General features: G+C 42.2%; 1 protein-coding gene across 1 annotated transcript in view; it reads right to left on the reverse strand.

The window, feature by feature from the left end:
* Nucleotides 1-248: 248 nt before the first annotated feature.
* Nucleotides 249-15,118, reverse strand: part of LOC138160845 (ATP-dependent RNA helicase DDX19B-like) — a 33,484-nt gene continuing 18,614 nt past the window's right edge. The window contains exons 5-12 of the mRNA XM_069087651.1: nt 14,150-14,242; nt 12,455-12,557; nt 11,828-11,942; nt 8,670-8,847; nt 6,514-6,751; nt 5,734-5,896; nt 5,023-5,214; nt 249-4,711 (exon numbers count right to left, since the gene is read on the reverse strand). Coding sequence (XP_068943752.1) covers nt 4,650-4,711; nt 5,023-5,214; nt 5,734-5,896; nt 6,514-6,751; nt 8,670-8,847; nt 11,828-11,942; nt 12,455-12,557; nt 14,150-14,242 — 1,144 coding nt within the window. The 3' untranslated portion in view covers nt 249-4,649. The remainder of the gene's footprint in view (nt 4,712-5,022; nt 5,215-5,733; nt 5,897-6,513; nt 6,752-8,669; nt 8,848-11,827; nt 11,943-12,454; nt 12,558-14,149; nt 14,243-15,118) is intronic.

Raw genomic sequence — 15,118 nt, forward strand, 5'->3', positions numbered from 1 at the left:
ACTAGAGCTTAGGACTTGAGGATGGTCATTACCCTCGTCTCCTGTCCCTTCATGTATAGCTTCCACAGTCATGATTGCTCCCCCAACATTTTTATGTCAGCCATTTCTATCCCCCCACAAACTCCTCATTCCTTTTACTGGCAATGCATCCAACAATTGACCCACCATTAATTATCCTTCAGACTCTAAAACACAGTGGAGCTTTGCATTCAGGCAGGTAACTTCCCTGTCCACAGAGGATACATGTCCAATTTTAGAAGTATTTATTAAGCATCTAGGTGCTAGTTATTGGGAATAAAGACAAATATCCCAATCTCTACCCTTACAGAGTTTACAATCTAAGACAAATAAAACACATCCCAATAACAGGAGACAAAATGGTCCAAGAATTTAAAGCTAGAAGAGGACTTCGAGATTATCTAATGCAACCTGACAGATGAGGAAACAATCCCAGCGGTTACATGACTGGCCCAAGGTAAGCTATCACTTGAACCCCATAAATACTATGTTCTCATCAAGGACAAAGGAGTGGTGAAGTGCTAAAAACTACAAGGGAACAGTCAACTTCAGTTGGGAGAAAAGAGTAGAGAATTCCACCCCATCACTTTTTTCAGCTGCAATTCTACCAAGTTGAACCCATTTACTAAACTGATTCAGGCACTTCATCCTGCAGAGATCTCCATTCCCTGACCCTGATTAGCACTTCTTTGCACCTTCTAATGAGGCTGGGCGTTCTGAAGTCAGTTCTTCACCCTCCATACATTCACTCTCAGTAGGTCACACTTTAAGCAACAAATTAACAGCCTAAATTTTTTTTTTTAAGCAATTGGGGTTAAGTAACTTGCTCAAGGTTACACGGCCAGTTATTTCTGGGTGTGGTGCTAAGTATCTGAGCCTAGATATGATCCCCAGGTCATCCTGACACTGGAGCTGGTGCTCTTACTCGCTGTGCTACCTGGCCGCCCCTTAACAGCCTAAATTAATACAGCCTTGGGTAAGGTAATAGGAGTGCTTTGCTCTCTTCTTATTCACTTACATTCCATTTAATTGTAGAATATTGTTCCAAACACCAGCCACACTTTTTGCATATTCCTGAATGGCCTATTATCAATTTTCCCCCTACTGAATTACATTATATTTTCATTACATTTTCCAAAGAGATACCAACTCCATTTCCTGTGTGTAACCATAGTCATGCTAATTCCTCTCTATGGTCCCGAGTTTCCACATCTGTAAAATAAGTGTTCTAAGTATTCTAAGTGATCTGCAAGGAGCTTTCACGATGTAAATGCTATGATCCTATGCAGCTTCACTTTAGACATATGGCCAACATTGTAACCAAAATGGTAATTGGTTTATTCTGTATCCTCCCCTACAAGGTAATAAGCTGATCCTCTCTATTTGCCTCAATGCCTTAGCACCTGGACTTACAAACAACAGGTATGTCAGAATGAATACAGTAATGGTCATTTGAGAATAGTCAAGCACCTCCAAAAACATGAGGGATGAGATACAGGTCAGAAGGTAGATGGTTTTGGCCAAAGGGTGCATGGGTCAAGAGAAATGACACAGAGGAGAGAGGAACACTCAAGAAAGAAAAATGTCCTTGGTCCAGTTGTTTCACGGATGGTGGTACTGTCTTTTCAATAAGATCCTCAATGCTTGGATGACAGGAAATGTCCTTTTTGCATTCCATCCCTAGTCCCCCAAACAATGTGAAGAACAGTGGAAGGCCCATGGAAAGTAATCAAAACACTCTTATTACCAATTCATAGTTTCACTACTAAAAACTAGATCACAAATAATTTAGTGACAAGATTTTCATAATTGGTTAAAATCTATTAACATAAGGAGAAAGGAGATCTACAATGAAGCATTTCTTAACCGTATGTATCAATATGTGACCCTCAAGTTATCAAAGACAACACAATCACTTACCGACTTACCTCATTAGAATACCCACCACAGGTCAACTATTCTGCTAAAGGGGCATAAAGGTATCTCTCCTCCAAATAGAAACCAACTCTTCCAACTCAATCCACTGGATGAGAAGACACCAAGCCCTTTTCTCCCTGCCAAAGTACCCAGAAAATAACCTAAGGATCAAGGACTCATCAAGGTTGCAATGCCATAGGCTTTCCCAGAAGAAGAGATGTTCCATAACTCCTCTTCGCCACCCCCAATCTCTAGGAAAGCCACAGAGGAGAGAAAGCAAAGAGCTGACATTAGGGAAAAAACCCAAAGGAAGATGCAACCACATTTTCCCGCAGTATAGACACTATGTATCTGAAGGAATGCTGCTGTTCAGACAGGACTTCTTTGTAGAGGTTGGGGAAATGTTGCCAGGATAAAAACAATATCCAGACAAAGCGAGAGATAAGGTGGCAAGGAATTCTTACTTGACCTCTTCTAAAGGCAGAGACCAGCAGCCTTCAGTTGTTTCCTTTAGATGCTTTCTTGTTTCCCTACTCAATTCTGAAATATACAGGAGAAATTGAGACCCTTTCCGTCAAGGGAGAGTTGGCCTGTTTTCTCCCTTCTCACTTTCTTCCAGATAATATTTAAGTCAAAATAGATTGTTCCCCATCTCTGTAGAAGAGAAATATAATCCCCATTTCAATTCCATCTGTGGAGAGGAAAAAGTCAAGACCATCATAAGCTTTCCTAGGGTACAGGAGTGGCCTGAGGGTAAGAGGCCAAGAAGGAAACCAAAAGAAGCAGAAATGTAAAAATGTTCAACAAGGGCAACTGAACAGATCAGAATTAAGACTTTGCAGTCTCCATCCATAGGTCACAATCTACCCCCAATGTTGGGAAATGCCACAGGCAGATTCCAGAGGTCCATGACTTCAGGAATTTCCCCACTCCCCCTCCAGCTCCCTGCTCTCCAGCAAAGTGCTATGAAACTGAAAGCAAGGAGCTGATGCTGAGGAAGAAACCCTTATTACTTATTACACTGGGTGCACAAAGAGGCTTGAGAACAGCCATCTCATTACCCAAAACCCTTCACAAACATGGTTACCATCAATACTCATAAGAGCTTTGGACATTCTACAAGCCCATGTCCCACACTGGCAAAAGAAACCGAAGACAGAAGGGGAGGTGGTAGTGACTTCTTTTCACAAGACTGATCTGAATAGGCAAACTGGTTGTTGAAGTTGGATTCTCTTCCACCAAGAGCAGCTGGGTTTGGCTGTGGAATATTGGAACCCCACCATCCAGGAAAACCTCTGGGTCTGGGCTAGGTTTTTCCAATATCTCATCACTTCTCCAAGGCCCTAAAGAGAGACTATGACAGCTGAAACGTCCTACTCTGGGTTTAGGAGCAGGCACTCAGTGGCCTCAGAAATCTGTCAGGTCTTCTCATTGCCCCCACCTTTCTATGTCTTCACCACCTCCTCAGCTGTGGGTTGTCTTCCATCTGGTTACCAAGAAGAGACCAGGAATGGTCTGCAAACTTTCAGAACCAGAGAGCAAAGGAGAATTTGCCCGTGGTCACCCTATATAGCCAGGAGACAGAGGAGGGTGGTGAGGGAAGTGGTGGTCCAAGTGGGGAGGGTGGACATTTAAAGACCCTTGCTGGCCCAGCCACTTCTATTGCTACAGTTGGTAGAAACCTTTCTTCAGTACAAATATTAGAGACCTAAAGTAATGTCCCATATCTGACATGATTTTCATTGGGAGAACTGGGCCACTTTGCCAGGACAATGAAGGCATGGAGATCTCAAAATTGCTGTGGTGGAGATGGTCTGTCCCCTCCTGCTATGTCCCTTTTTCCTAGGGTCTCCTCTCTTCAAGTCACAGAGGCAGATACCTGCTGCCTTCAATGCTTCCAGTGGAGAGCCCCAGTCCTAGGATCATTTGACCCCAGCGCCATGCAGCATTTTCTGTAGGTCCTCAGGATTTGGGGGACTACATAGTGTAACTAACCTGGAACTGGAATAGGGCCACTATGATTCCATGATAACAATGTTACTGAATTGATACTGGCACATTGTAGAAGTCAACCTCTATCCTCAAGTTTAGCCCCTTTACTGATCTGGTGGGTCCTTTTCTTCGTGCTGTAGGTAGCAGGGAAAAAAAGGAGCTTGCTCCATTCCAGCTGGGGATCTCTCCCCAATCCTGACTAGCTTTGAAGCTGTCCAGGAGGGTCCTCTTAGCTCTGCCTTTTCTATTAATTGTTACCTCAGCTCTGTTCCTTTGGCAGTTTGCTGTAGACTAGTTGGCACCCTGGGATATTCTAGTCTCACTTTGGGATAGAGAGCAGAACCAGAAGCGACCACAGTGGATACTGAAGCCAAATTATCCATAGATGCGACAGTTTCTTAAGTAAAGTCTTAAGATGTGAACACATTGGCTTTTTTTGTGTTAAAAATGGATTTGTTCAAAAGGTAATTTCTGTCCATTTACACCTAATCATAAAAGCTTGTGTAAACATTTTTTCCTCTTTTTACCTCCCCCCATTATTTGCACAATTTTTTTGTTAAGTCCAAACATAATTTGAAATGAGGTAGGTAATTTCTATGTATTCCCGCCTTAGTCCTTTTTGGTGACTGGCTGAGAACTGTGCCAATTTGAAAAACGAACGGTCCGAATGGAGCTGGAGATGCACATATTCAGAGGGCGTAGGTCAACTCTAGCCAAGCTTTTCAGTTGGCTATTTTCTCAATCTCATCCAGATCATCGGTGTCCAATCTCTCTATCTTCTTATCTGCAGAGAAATTAAACCACAGAGAATCAAAATAGGCCATGCTGGAGAGTCTATTTCAACTACTGCAAGGACAACCTACCAACCCTCTGCTTTACCTAAAAGAAATCCAACTACTGACAAAGATGCTCCTTCCTCCCCTGACTGATGAAACCTGAACGTAACTGAGCATGGCATCCAGCACCACATGACAACCTCACGTTCTTGTGTGAGGGCTTTGGCCCCGGGACAAAAAGAGTGGGCCCTGCTCTTCTCTGAGCTTGCCCACTTAACAGCCAATGGACCACAGGGGGCAGATGCTCTGGGACACTCACTGAAGTGTTCTTGGATTCTATTGAGAATGTTCATGCTGTGCTTGCTGTCCACCATGTTCACAGCTAGGCCTCGCTTGCCAAAGCGCCCCGTGCGCCCAATCCGATGAAGGTATGTCTCATTGTCTGGATTCCCATCCTTGTCCACTGGCAGGTCAAAGTTGATAACCACAGACACCTGTTCAACATCGATTCCTACAGGGCAGCAAGATGGAGGAGAGAGAGAAAGCAGACAAAAACGCACATCACACCCACAATCTAATCTGAGAGTCCAGCACAGCAGCTGGTACCCACAAAACAAGATGCAGGCCCTATGAGCATAAAAGAGTATGACCCAAATGGACAGTACTAAAAGGATCAGATGTACCTAAAATGATTCTCTAGGTTGAAGGACTGACTCCAAGATCTTTCCCAGACCCACCTGGAGGATGGTTTAGAACAGAAAACTCCTATAGGATCATCTAGCTGCTGACCCCAGACAAACCACCTGAAGGCTCAGTTGTCAGGTCTGGAGCCTGGGGGAAAGGATCACATGCTCAGCACTGCCATGGAAGGCAATCCAATCCCCAGCAGACCATTTCTGCAAAGGCAGAGGAAGCTGCTTATTAAGGCTCTGAGAAAACCCAAACTGCCCTTGCTAGACAGGGGATCATGGCCTCCCTCCTGTTCTTTCCTTAGTCCCTGGGCCTCCCTGTGGGGGCAGTGTCTTCTCACCTCGAGCACACACATTGGTAGTCACCAACACTTTCTCCTTTCCCTCTCGGAAACGCTCAATCACAGCAGCTCTCTGTTCCACCATCATTTCACCACTCAGGAGAGCCACCTGGTGGCCTTCTTTGGATAGTTCGGCTGCCAGCCAACCAGCTGTTTTGCGGGTCTGGAGTAAAAAGAATTTGATAAAATGAAGCTATTAGAAAGTGGTTTCAACATTAAGTTAAATGAAGACCTCCATCCTTAAATTAAACAACTAAGAGTCAAATCTCTGAAATCTTTCAAGATGTTTCAAAAATTTTGTCACTAGGGTATTTAGGATCTTTTCTGAAAAGATGCACTGAAAGACCTAGAAAAGGCCTCCAGTGCATTGATTGGGTGGATCCTCTTTGGTGGACTGAAAAGGAAACCCAAACAAGAACTGTGTAACCTGAGGTGTGGATGCATGCTGAATGGGGCAACCACATGAAAGAGATAAAGACCTCATTGAAGTAAGAGATAATTACAATTATCTGTAAATAATATTATCCAAGTACTATTAATATGAAGACCAGTCAAATTCCATTTTTCCTGCTTCTGCCCAAAATCTAGTCAATGATATCTTTAAGGGAAGGGTAATAGCTCCTGAAACTTTCCTTTCTTCCTATCATCATCATTTCCTTTCTTCCTATCATCATCAGCAATATTTGTCTAGTAACTAAAATGAATTTCTGGCAGAAAAGGGAGAGGACATAATTATTTCCTATTTGGTGTTATGCCTATGCCCTGCTGAGTACTACTCACATGACAGAAGATCATGGCTTGTGCAATGGTGATGGCCCCATAGAGATTACAAAGGGCCTGGAATTTCTCATCCCGATTATTGCACATCACATAATACTGTTTGATGGTGTCCAACGTTTCCTCTTCCCGCTTCAGTTTGATGATGTTTGGGTCTGGGACAACCTTCTGAGCAAACCTCCACACAGAATCTTCAAAGGTGGCAGAGAAAAGCAGCATCTGGCAATCCTTAGGGAGCATCCTGGAAGGTAAGCCCATGTACACTCATCAACATTCTGAACTGGCAAGTTACAGAATGCATTGCCTTCACAGGTCAGTGAATGGTCCTAACTCGCTATCTTATTTCTTATTTCTCAGCCTGTATGTGGAATCATGGAACAGGACAGAATTAGAAGAGGCATAGTATAAGCAAGTTATGTCACCCTCCAGATACCTAGTTTTAATTTTCTGGCTGGAGGTCAAAAGGAAAATTCCTGAGCAACATTCAAGTCTCATTCAAGTAGAAAATAACGAATGAAGAAGCCAAGAGAATCAGAAGTCCAATCCCAGATTTAACAATGATTAGCTAGATGCGTGAGCTTGGATAAGTCACTTAATTTCTATCTGGGTTTCTTTATTTATAAAATATCTATAAAAAAATAATTTAGTCTCTACTTTGCTCATGAGTAGGGGGCAAAGATCAAATGAATTAACAGACCTTATATCTATCAAACTGAAAAAGATAATAAAAGATGAAAATCTTCAGTGGTGGAAGGCTTTGGGATAACAGACATATCAATACATTGTTGGTAGAGCTAAGAATTGTAACAATCATTTTGGCAAACCACATGGAATTATATTATAAAAGTGACTACATTGTTTATATCCTTTGACCCAGGATTGCTGGGCATATTTCCCAGAGAGGTCATAGAAAAAGGAAAACTACAAACAAAACTAAATATCCATGGAAAGATGGCTGAATAAACTGTGTTCTATGAATATAATGGAATATTACTGCATGTAAGAGATGACAACATGCCAAGAACTCAAAGAAATGTGTGAATACTTGTGTGAATTTATGGAGAATGAAGAAAACAAAACCAGAACAATATCCACAATAACTACCATAATACAAACAAAAACTGCAATAAGTCATCAAGCAAATGATCTATAATGACTCATGTTGTCACAGAGTTCCATTGCTTGAGCAGCAGCAAACCAGGGTATGGGTCACCAGACACAGACACAGACACATACACATACCCTTGTTGTGCGGATGGTGTGATTTCAGAAATGACAGTAGTGGAAAAACAAAAGGCACGAATAAAAGTTGAGAGAAAAAATGGAGCAGTGGAAGACCATGGTTGATCTTCCCTCCAGGTAAAGTACTACCATGGACAGCTCCCTGCAGCCTGGAGATGGCAGGCAGCAGCCACAGTACTCAGCACACAGGATCCTATAAGCTAAGAGCTGGAAGGGACCTACCAAGTGATGGAGGACAGGCCCTCCTTTCCCTTCCATCAATGAAGTAATGAGCCCAGGACATTTGTCATTATCTAAGATTATCCATGTGGCTAGCAGCCAAGCCAGAACTAATCTTACTCTCCTGTTACACATATGATGGCAAAATGGCTTTAAGGGAACACAAAGGGCCTCCCCCCACTCTTTCTTCAGGGCATGGTCAAGGTGTTGCCAGCAGGACCCTTTAGCCACCCCTTGCCCAAGTGCCAACCCCAGGAGGATGGCACATGCTTCAGAATGGTTGGTGGGAAGAGGCGGGGCTGACAAAGCAAACAGCCTTGTGCTGTCAACTGTTAGGGGACTAGGATGCTGAGAAGGGTGACATAAATGAAATGCTAAAGTCCAAATGGAAACCTTAACTGTGGGCAAGAGAGAATAAACGAAATCCTGCATTTATAATTAATCTTTCTGCTTTGGCACCAGATTAAGAGGGGGTGAAGAGTCTCCCTCATTCTGCCATGTCTTCAACAGATATCACAACTCAAATCTGCAGTTGGTGATGCTACACTGGGAACTTCTCTGGCCTCTCAGTAAGCGACAGTGCTCTTGGTTCAGCATATGCTTCAGTGTCCAGGTCCCAGGGGAGAAAGGGCGGCTTTGGAGCATAGCTAGTTTCCTCTAGAAGATTTCCTACCCTGACCCCCAACAGCATCTCATACCTCTGGATGCGGATACTCTGATCCTGGTGGCCTTGGGTAGCTATCATCACGTCAGCTTCATCTAGAACAAACACCTTGATCTTTTTGGGGTCGATGAACTTCAGTTTGGAGCACCAATCCAGAACAGTGCCAGGGGTACCAATTACAATCTGCTCACTGATCTTCTGGCCTCTTTCTACTGTTGAAGCAAAAACAAGTTCCCCACGAGATCGCTTTTGGTCAAATAGTTCAAGTTTTTCACATGCCTTATCCCTTGAGTCCCACAGAATGATCATGTGGCCCCAGAAGTGTTCCTACAAAGCCATAGTGAAGAAAAAGGAAAACCCACTGATGGGAAGGCTGGATTTGCAAGGTGGCATTTAAATCTAGACAGAAACCCACAAGAAGGAAGACTGCAGTCCTATGAGTTCTCCTTTGCCCTCTACAGCCAGCCTCCACAGGCTGATACTTTATCCCTGGGAAGGAAGCCTCCTCTCTCCTCACCCTCCTTTTCATTGTCACCACCCTAGATGAGGCCAAAGCTACTTCACATCTGGATGACTGCATCTGTATGGCTGCATCTGGAGGAGCAGTATTTGATGGCTCCAAACCACTTGGCACACTGCTGCCAGACTCATCTTTTCATATTACTTGCCAGACTGTCAATTCAACAATGAAAAATTTTTAAGGGGTTCAGCCATTCTGAAAAGCAATTTGGAATTATGCTACTTGAGGAAAAAAAGAAGTGACTAGATAGAATGGCCCAGAGTTCCACTGTTAGGCAAATGCTCCAAAGAGCTCAAAAGAAAAAGGCTCCATCTACACCAAGGTTGATAGAACTGGACAGAAAGCCCTTCTTGGATCTGTTCCTGACAGCTCATCCTGGCCCTTCCCTCAGGCCTGGGACCTCCTCAGCCTGGACTATTCTTCCACCAGACCAGGCTAGCTCCCATTGATGATGAGGGCTTCTGGGAGCCTCCTGCCCTTATTCTGCTGACAGCTCTGATCCTGTGGGACTCCAAAACTACAGCCCTAGACCAAGTACCTTCACCCCATCCCCCACTCCTCAGGTCTTCAGCTCCCATTGGCATGCTGGCTCTCCCCACTAAACAAAAGCTCTGTGAGCAGGGTCTTTTGTTTATATTAATGTTCCCAAAGCTCAGCACAGGGTCTGGCATCCACAAGAATGTAATAGAATATTACTGGACCACAAAACAATGAAAACTGCAAAAGAATTTTGAATAAAGAAAGCAGAAACAGAAAATATACAATATGACCACCTCAATGCAAAGAACAAAAAATTCTGATTAAATTTAAAATCTAATTATCATGACCAAACTTAGCCCTAAGAAAAGGCATCTCTCTCCCTCTTTTAAAGGTAAGAGATAACAGGTGTGAGTTGTATGGATATTGCATATAACATTAGACATGATTGATGTGCTGAATGGTGACACATTGCACCTAAGGGAGCTTCTGTTCTAATGGAGGAGATAAGATGAACAACAGAAAGTCACTTTCAGAGACGGTATGAGCAGGTGGGGGGATCAAGAAAGGTTCTATGAAGGTGAGCCCAAAGCTAAGCCTTGAAAGCAATTAGGGGTTCTCTATGGTAGAGATTAGGAGGGAGACAGCCAGAGCAAAGGCACCAAGAGATGGACGGTGGTGTTTGAGGAAGAGCCAATAAGGCAGTATAGTGGCTGGTGTGCAGAATGCAAGGAAGAGAGTAATGGATACAAAGAAAGGGAAGGGAGGAAGGGGCCAAATTCTAAAAAGGTTTAAGTGCCAAATATGGGAATGCATAGTTGATCTTAGTGTGAACAGGGAACTAATGGAGTTTACTGAGCAGGAGGTAACACAAATCAGCTTATGTTTTGTGATGTCATTAGAATATGGAACTTCAGGTGAGAAAACTCCTTCTCCTGAAGTGTCCGCCAGAAATTATACACCTAAGCCTCCTCCCAGTACCTGCAAGAAGGGGCCCCTACCAGGGTCCCTGGAAACCACCTGTTAGGCATACATAACATAGTAGTAGTTAAAGGACTTTCCACATTTCTAGAAATGGCCCAAAGCTTTGTTTGTAATCAAGGCTTTGCTAGGTAATCAAGGCTTTGCTAGAAACGACATCACACTCCCTTGGAATCACACTTTGTTGTTTGCAACATCTCATTCTTTAAAAATTTGCTCTGCAGAAGGCTCAAGGCTGTCTTCCCTACTTGGGAGGCAGTTGCCAGCTGGCTGGCTAATAAACACTCCTATTGGCTTTGCTGTTTTACTCGGTTGTCCACTTCACTCCCAATGGAGATGGGCACCTTTCCTGCCGAGGTTAAATGACTCGTCCAGAGTCATATAGCCAGTACAAAGTCTTCCTGGTTTTGAGACTGGCTCTCTATCCATTATGTCATGTAACTCTCTGACACGAAGGTAAAAAAAAAAAAAAAAAAGAAAGAAAGAACTACCTGCAAAAACTGCCTAGTATGCACTATACCAGCTCCAGGTCTACTCTACCTAATCACATCAGTCTCTTTACTATCCCTCCACATGACGCTTGCTCCTTCCTGCCTCTGTGACTCTGTCAAGTGTCATTTCTTTGGCCTAGAATGCCCTTCTCCTCCTGCCTGCCCAGACAAATCCTACCCAACCTCCCAGAACTAGTTCAGCTTCTACCTTGCTCAATGAAAATTTCCTGACCAGTTCAACTGGAAGAAGACAACTGTCATCAGAGTGTGCTTCGTGGCCCCATAAACCAAGGAATTACTTTGTGCAGCTGTTAAACTGAGGAGAAGGCTTTGAGGTAGCTCACCATTTTAGTTCAGGATTCCCCAACCTTTTTCAAACAATAGTTTTTGAACGACCATTGGTATACCTGTCTCTAACCACAGAACATTCTAACATACCTGGCCAAAAGAAATAAAAACTAGCTGGATTCTTGGTCTGGCTGTAACTACATCAATTCCTCCTCCACTGAAAAAGCAGCACCTCAGTTACTGACCACACTTTGAACATTTCAGAAGTCCCTCCCAGAGGATTTCTTAGCATTTGATTTCTTTCATCTAAAGTGCAAGTCACTTCAAGCCAATGGCATCTTTTCAAGGCTCAATGGTCTTAGAATTTCACCAGCATTCGCGTCCATTGCCCCTCAGTTCCCCATTATCTCAATAGCCTCTAAAAATGATACTCACACTTGTTGCCTCGGACAGCATAAGCCAGCTTAAGCTCTGGATAAAATTTGCCCATCTGTTCAATCACCTTTCCTGTCTGAAGGGCCAGCTCATAAGTGGGTGAGAGGCACAAACACTGCAAAGCAAAGGGTACAGGCTAAGACGCCTGGGGTATTTTAGCAGGAACTATGGAGTATGGAAGCCTCCTACTATTTACTACAATCCAGAACTCAAATACCTATTTTTAGGAGCTGGGGCAGACAGTGATTTTAACTTTTCTATAACCCCAACCACAAATGCAACAAAGGGCAAGGGACAAATCTCCTCAAACCCCCATCTTTTGATTACAATGCACCTCTTTTGATTGTAAACTGGCAACCTCAGTGTTATAGCACTTCTGCATAGGCTGCCTGCCTTGGGCAAACACTCATAAGGTGGCTTATCACTGCTGTTGTGATCTCTCTTTCCAGAAAGACAGATGTAAATATAGATATAGCTTTCCTAATATAATCAAAGCTCAGGCCAAAGAATTGCTCAAATCTGCTTGAAACAAAGGAAGGGCTTCAGATTCTAGTTGGAAGTTTTCCCCTCCCTCCAACTCTCCCATCAGTGCATTGGTCAGGGAACCCTCACGCACCAAACCCTTACCTGGGGGTATTTGTTCAATGGTTCCACTTGGCTGAGCATAGCCAGGACAAAGGCAGCTGTTTTACCAGTACCAGACTGAGACTGGGCGATCAAGTTCTGTGGGCTGCATCATGACAAAGCAGGAATCTCAAAAATCAATTGTTTTTAAAATGCCTAACAGTCTAAGTTCAAGGATTGGTACGAAGATGAATTTAACTACCAACTCTGTAGCAAAACATTTCTTTTTTTAGTTTTTTTTCTTATAAAGATAGACAAATAATCAAATAGAGAAAATGAGAAATAAAATCTTAAATAAATCCCCTAATATTTAACAAAGTTGAAACAAATAAATTAACAGACAAACAAAAATACCTCAGTTCTATGTCCCTTTCCAAGTCTATCTGAAGTTCTATTATCTTTGGCTTTCTTTTCCTTTTAAGCAAAATCTATGATTCTCTCTACAATTCTGGGTCTGTTGATTTACTTTGCATCATTTCATGTCCATTCTAGGGTTACAATATTCTATCCCATCAATTAACCATAATTTATTCAGTCATTTTCCAACTGCTGGCACAGACATTTTTCAATTGTTTTTTTAATTATTTTTGCACAAAAATATTTATAGTGGCTCTTTTTGTGGTGGCCAAGAAATGGAAATAGAGGAGATGCCCAACAACTGGGAAATAGCTAAACAAGTTGTGGTATATGAATGTAATGGGATATTATTGTGCTATAAGAAATGAACAGGTAGACTTCAGAGAAATCCAGAAAGACTTATACAAACTGATGCTGAGAAGAGTAGAACTAGGAAAATATTTTATACAGTAATAGGCCACAGTGTACGAGGAATGATTTTGATAGACTTTGCCCTTCTCAGCAATGGAAGGACCTAAAACAATTCCAATCAACACATGATGGAAAACGTCGGCCACAACCAGAGAAAGAACTATGTAATTGGAATGCAGAACAAAGCAGATTGTTTTCTTTTTTGTTTTATTTTGTGTTTTTTTGTTTCTAATGGTTTTTCCCATTCATTAGAATTCTTCTATGCAATACGACTGATGTGAAAATGTGTTTAAGAGGAATGTAAAGTGAGTTTTGCCTGTTTACCATCTCTCCCATTTGTCCCTTGTTCTCTATGGCTCGGGCCAGTCCGGCTTCCAGGGTTCCCAGACTCCTCCTGGATGCCTGAGTTTTCTTTCCCAGTGTAACAGTGACACAGCGCAGGTATCTGGTCCTGTTCAGTGCTGGTTTCTACTTGGGTATTGCTGCTGTCTATTATTACCAATGTGAGAAACATTTCTTTGGCAATTTCTCAGACTATCATTTCAGTTCTCTACATTTTATAACTTTCTAAGAGACACTAGCAATCCTGAGATGCCTCTTCTTTGCTTCCTAATCCATTATCTGCATCCCTATCACACATATCACAAATTCCTACATCATGCTCTAGCTACCCTACATTTCTATAACAAATATCTTTGTTTCATTAAGTTTTGCAAAAGTAGAAGTTAAGTATTTCAGGTTAATAATGCATTAAAAATACTTTATAGAAGCGATATCTTAAGTCTCAGGTCTTACAGGAAGAACGTTCATAATGATATTAAATCTATGGCCTTAAAAATGATACTAGCTAAACCATACTACTGAAAATAGCCTCCAATTGGAAAGAATTAAAATTACATTATGAAAGGACTAAATTTTCTAGATACATACGGTTCAGCAAGCATCATGGGTAGTGCATTCTCTTGTATCTTAGATGGTCGGTTAAAGCCCATAGCATAGACCCCTTGGAGAAGCTGTGGTTTACTGGAAGGAATATAATGAAAATGAGTCATCATCCCAAATCACAGCAGGTAAGTGATAATTAAACACTTTCTATTCAGACTGCTTCCCATCTAGCAGGAAGTTGTCCCTAGTACTAGAGCCAAACACTTCTCCAGGACATGAACACCAGCACCTTCTCTCACAATTTCAGGCTTCAATAGTTTCTTTAACTTAGAAGATTCAGAATAACTCATAAAAAATTTCCAGGGCAACAAATAAATTTCCATCTACCACAAATCAAGCCAGGGCTGTATGTTAAGTGTTTCTTAGAAATGGCAGGAGTGATAATTATCAAGTAATTCATAGTAAGAAGTTGAAAAAGAACAAATATTTAAATTGAAGTTATTTCTCATTATAAATAGATAATAATTAAGTTTTATAAAATAGTAGTGCAGATTTGATTACTTTCAGTACAGATACTTAACAGAGTCAGATATAGGTCAGGGTAAAGAAGCATAACACTAAGGCCCAAGCTAAGTTGTAAAAGATTATAATACAATGACAGTAATCTAGTTTAAAGCCTAGCTCTCACCTGAATCAAAGGTCTAATCTCCCTTTCTTATAAGAGAAGACAATTTCAGGGAGGGATCTTAATTCTCTGAAAGAGACTTATTCTTGTCTATGGTGACCAAGCAGACTGGAAATGTCTTTGCTTAATTTAATTAAGAAAAGGATATCTCTGTTCACCTTTGATCAGACTGAAAGGGGAGTGAAGGTGGTAGTACTAGGTGGCCATTATCAGCTACCACAGGCCCTCTGCCCTATGCCCAGTTTGAACTGCAATATAAGATGGAAATGGGGAAGGAGAAGGTAGTCAGAAATCTCTTCCTGAGATCCAACAGCCTAGGTCACTTTGTT

This window comes from Petaurus breviceps, unplaced genomic scaffold (genome assembly GCF_028583685.1).
Source record: "Petaurus breviceps papuanus isolate PSGF00001 unplaced genomic scaffold, PetGlider_PUasm1.0 182, whole genome shotgun sequence".
NCBI classification, from domain to species: domain Eukaryota; kingdom Metazoa; phylum Chordata; class Mammalia; order Diprotodontia; family Petauridae; genus Petaurus; species Petaurus breviceps.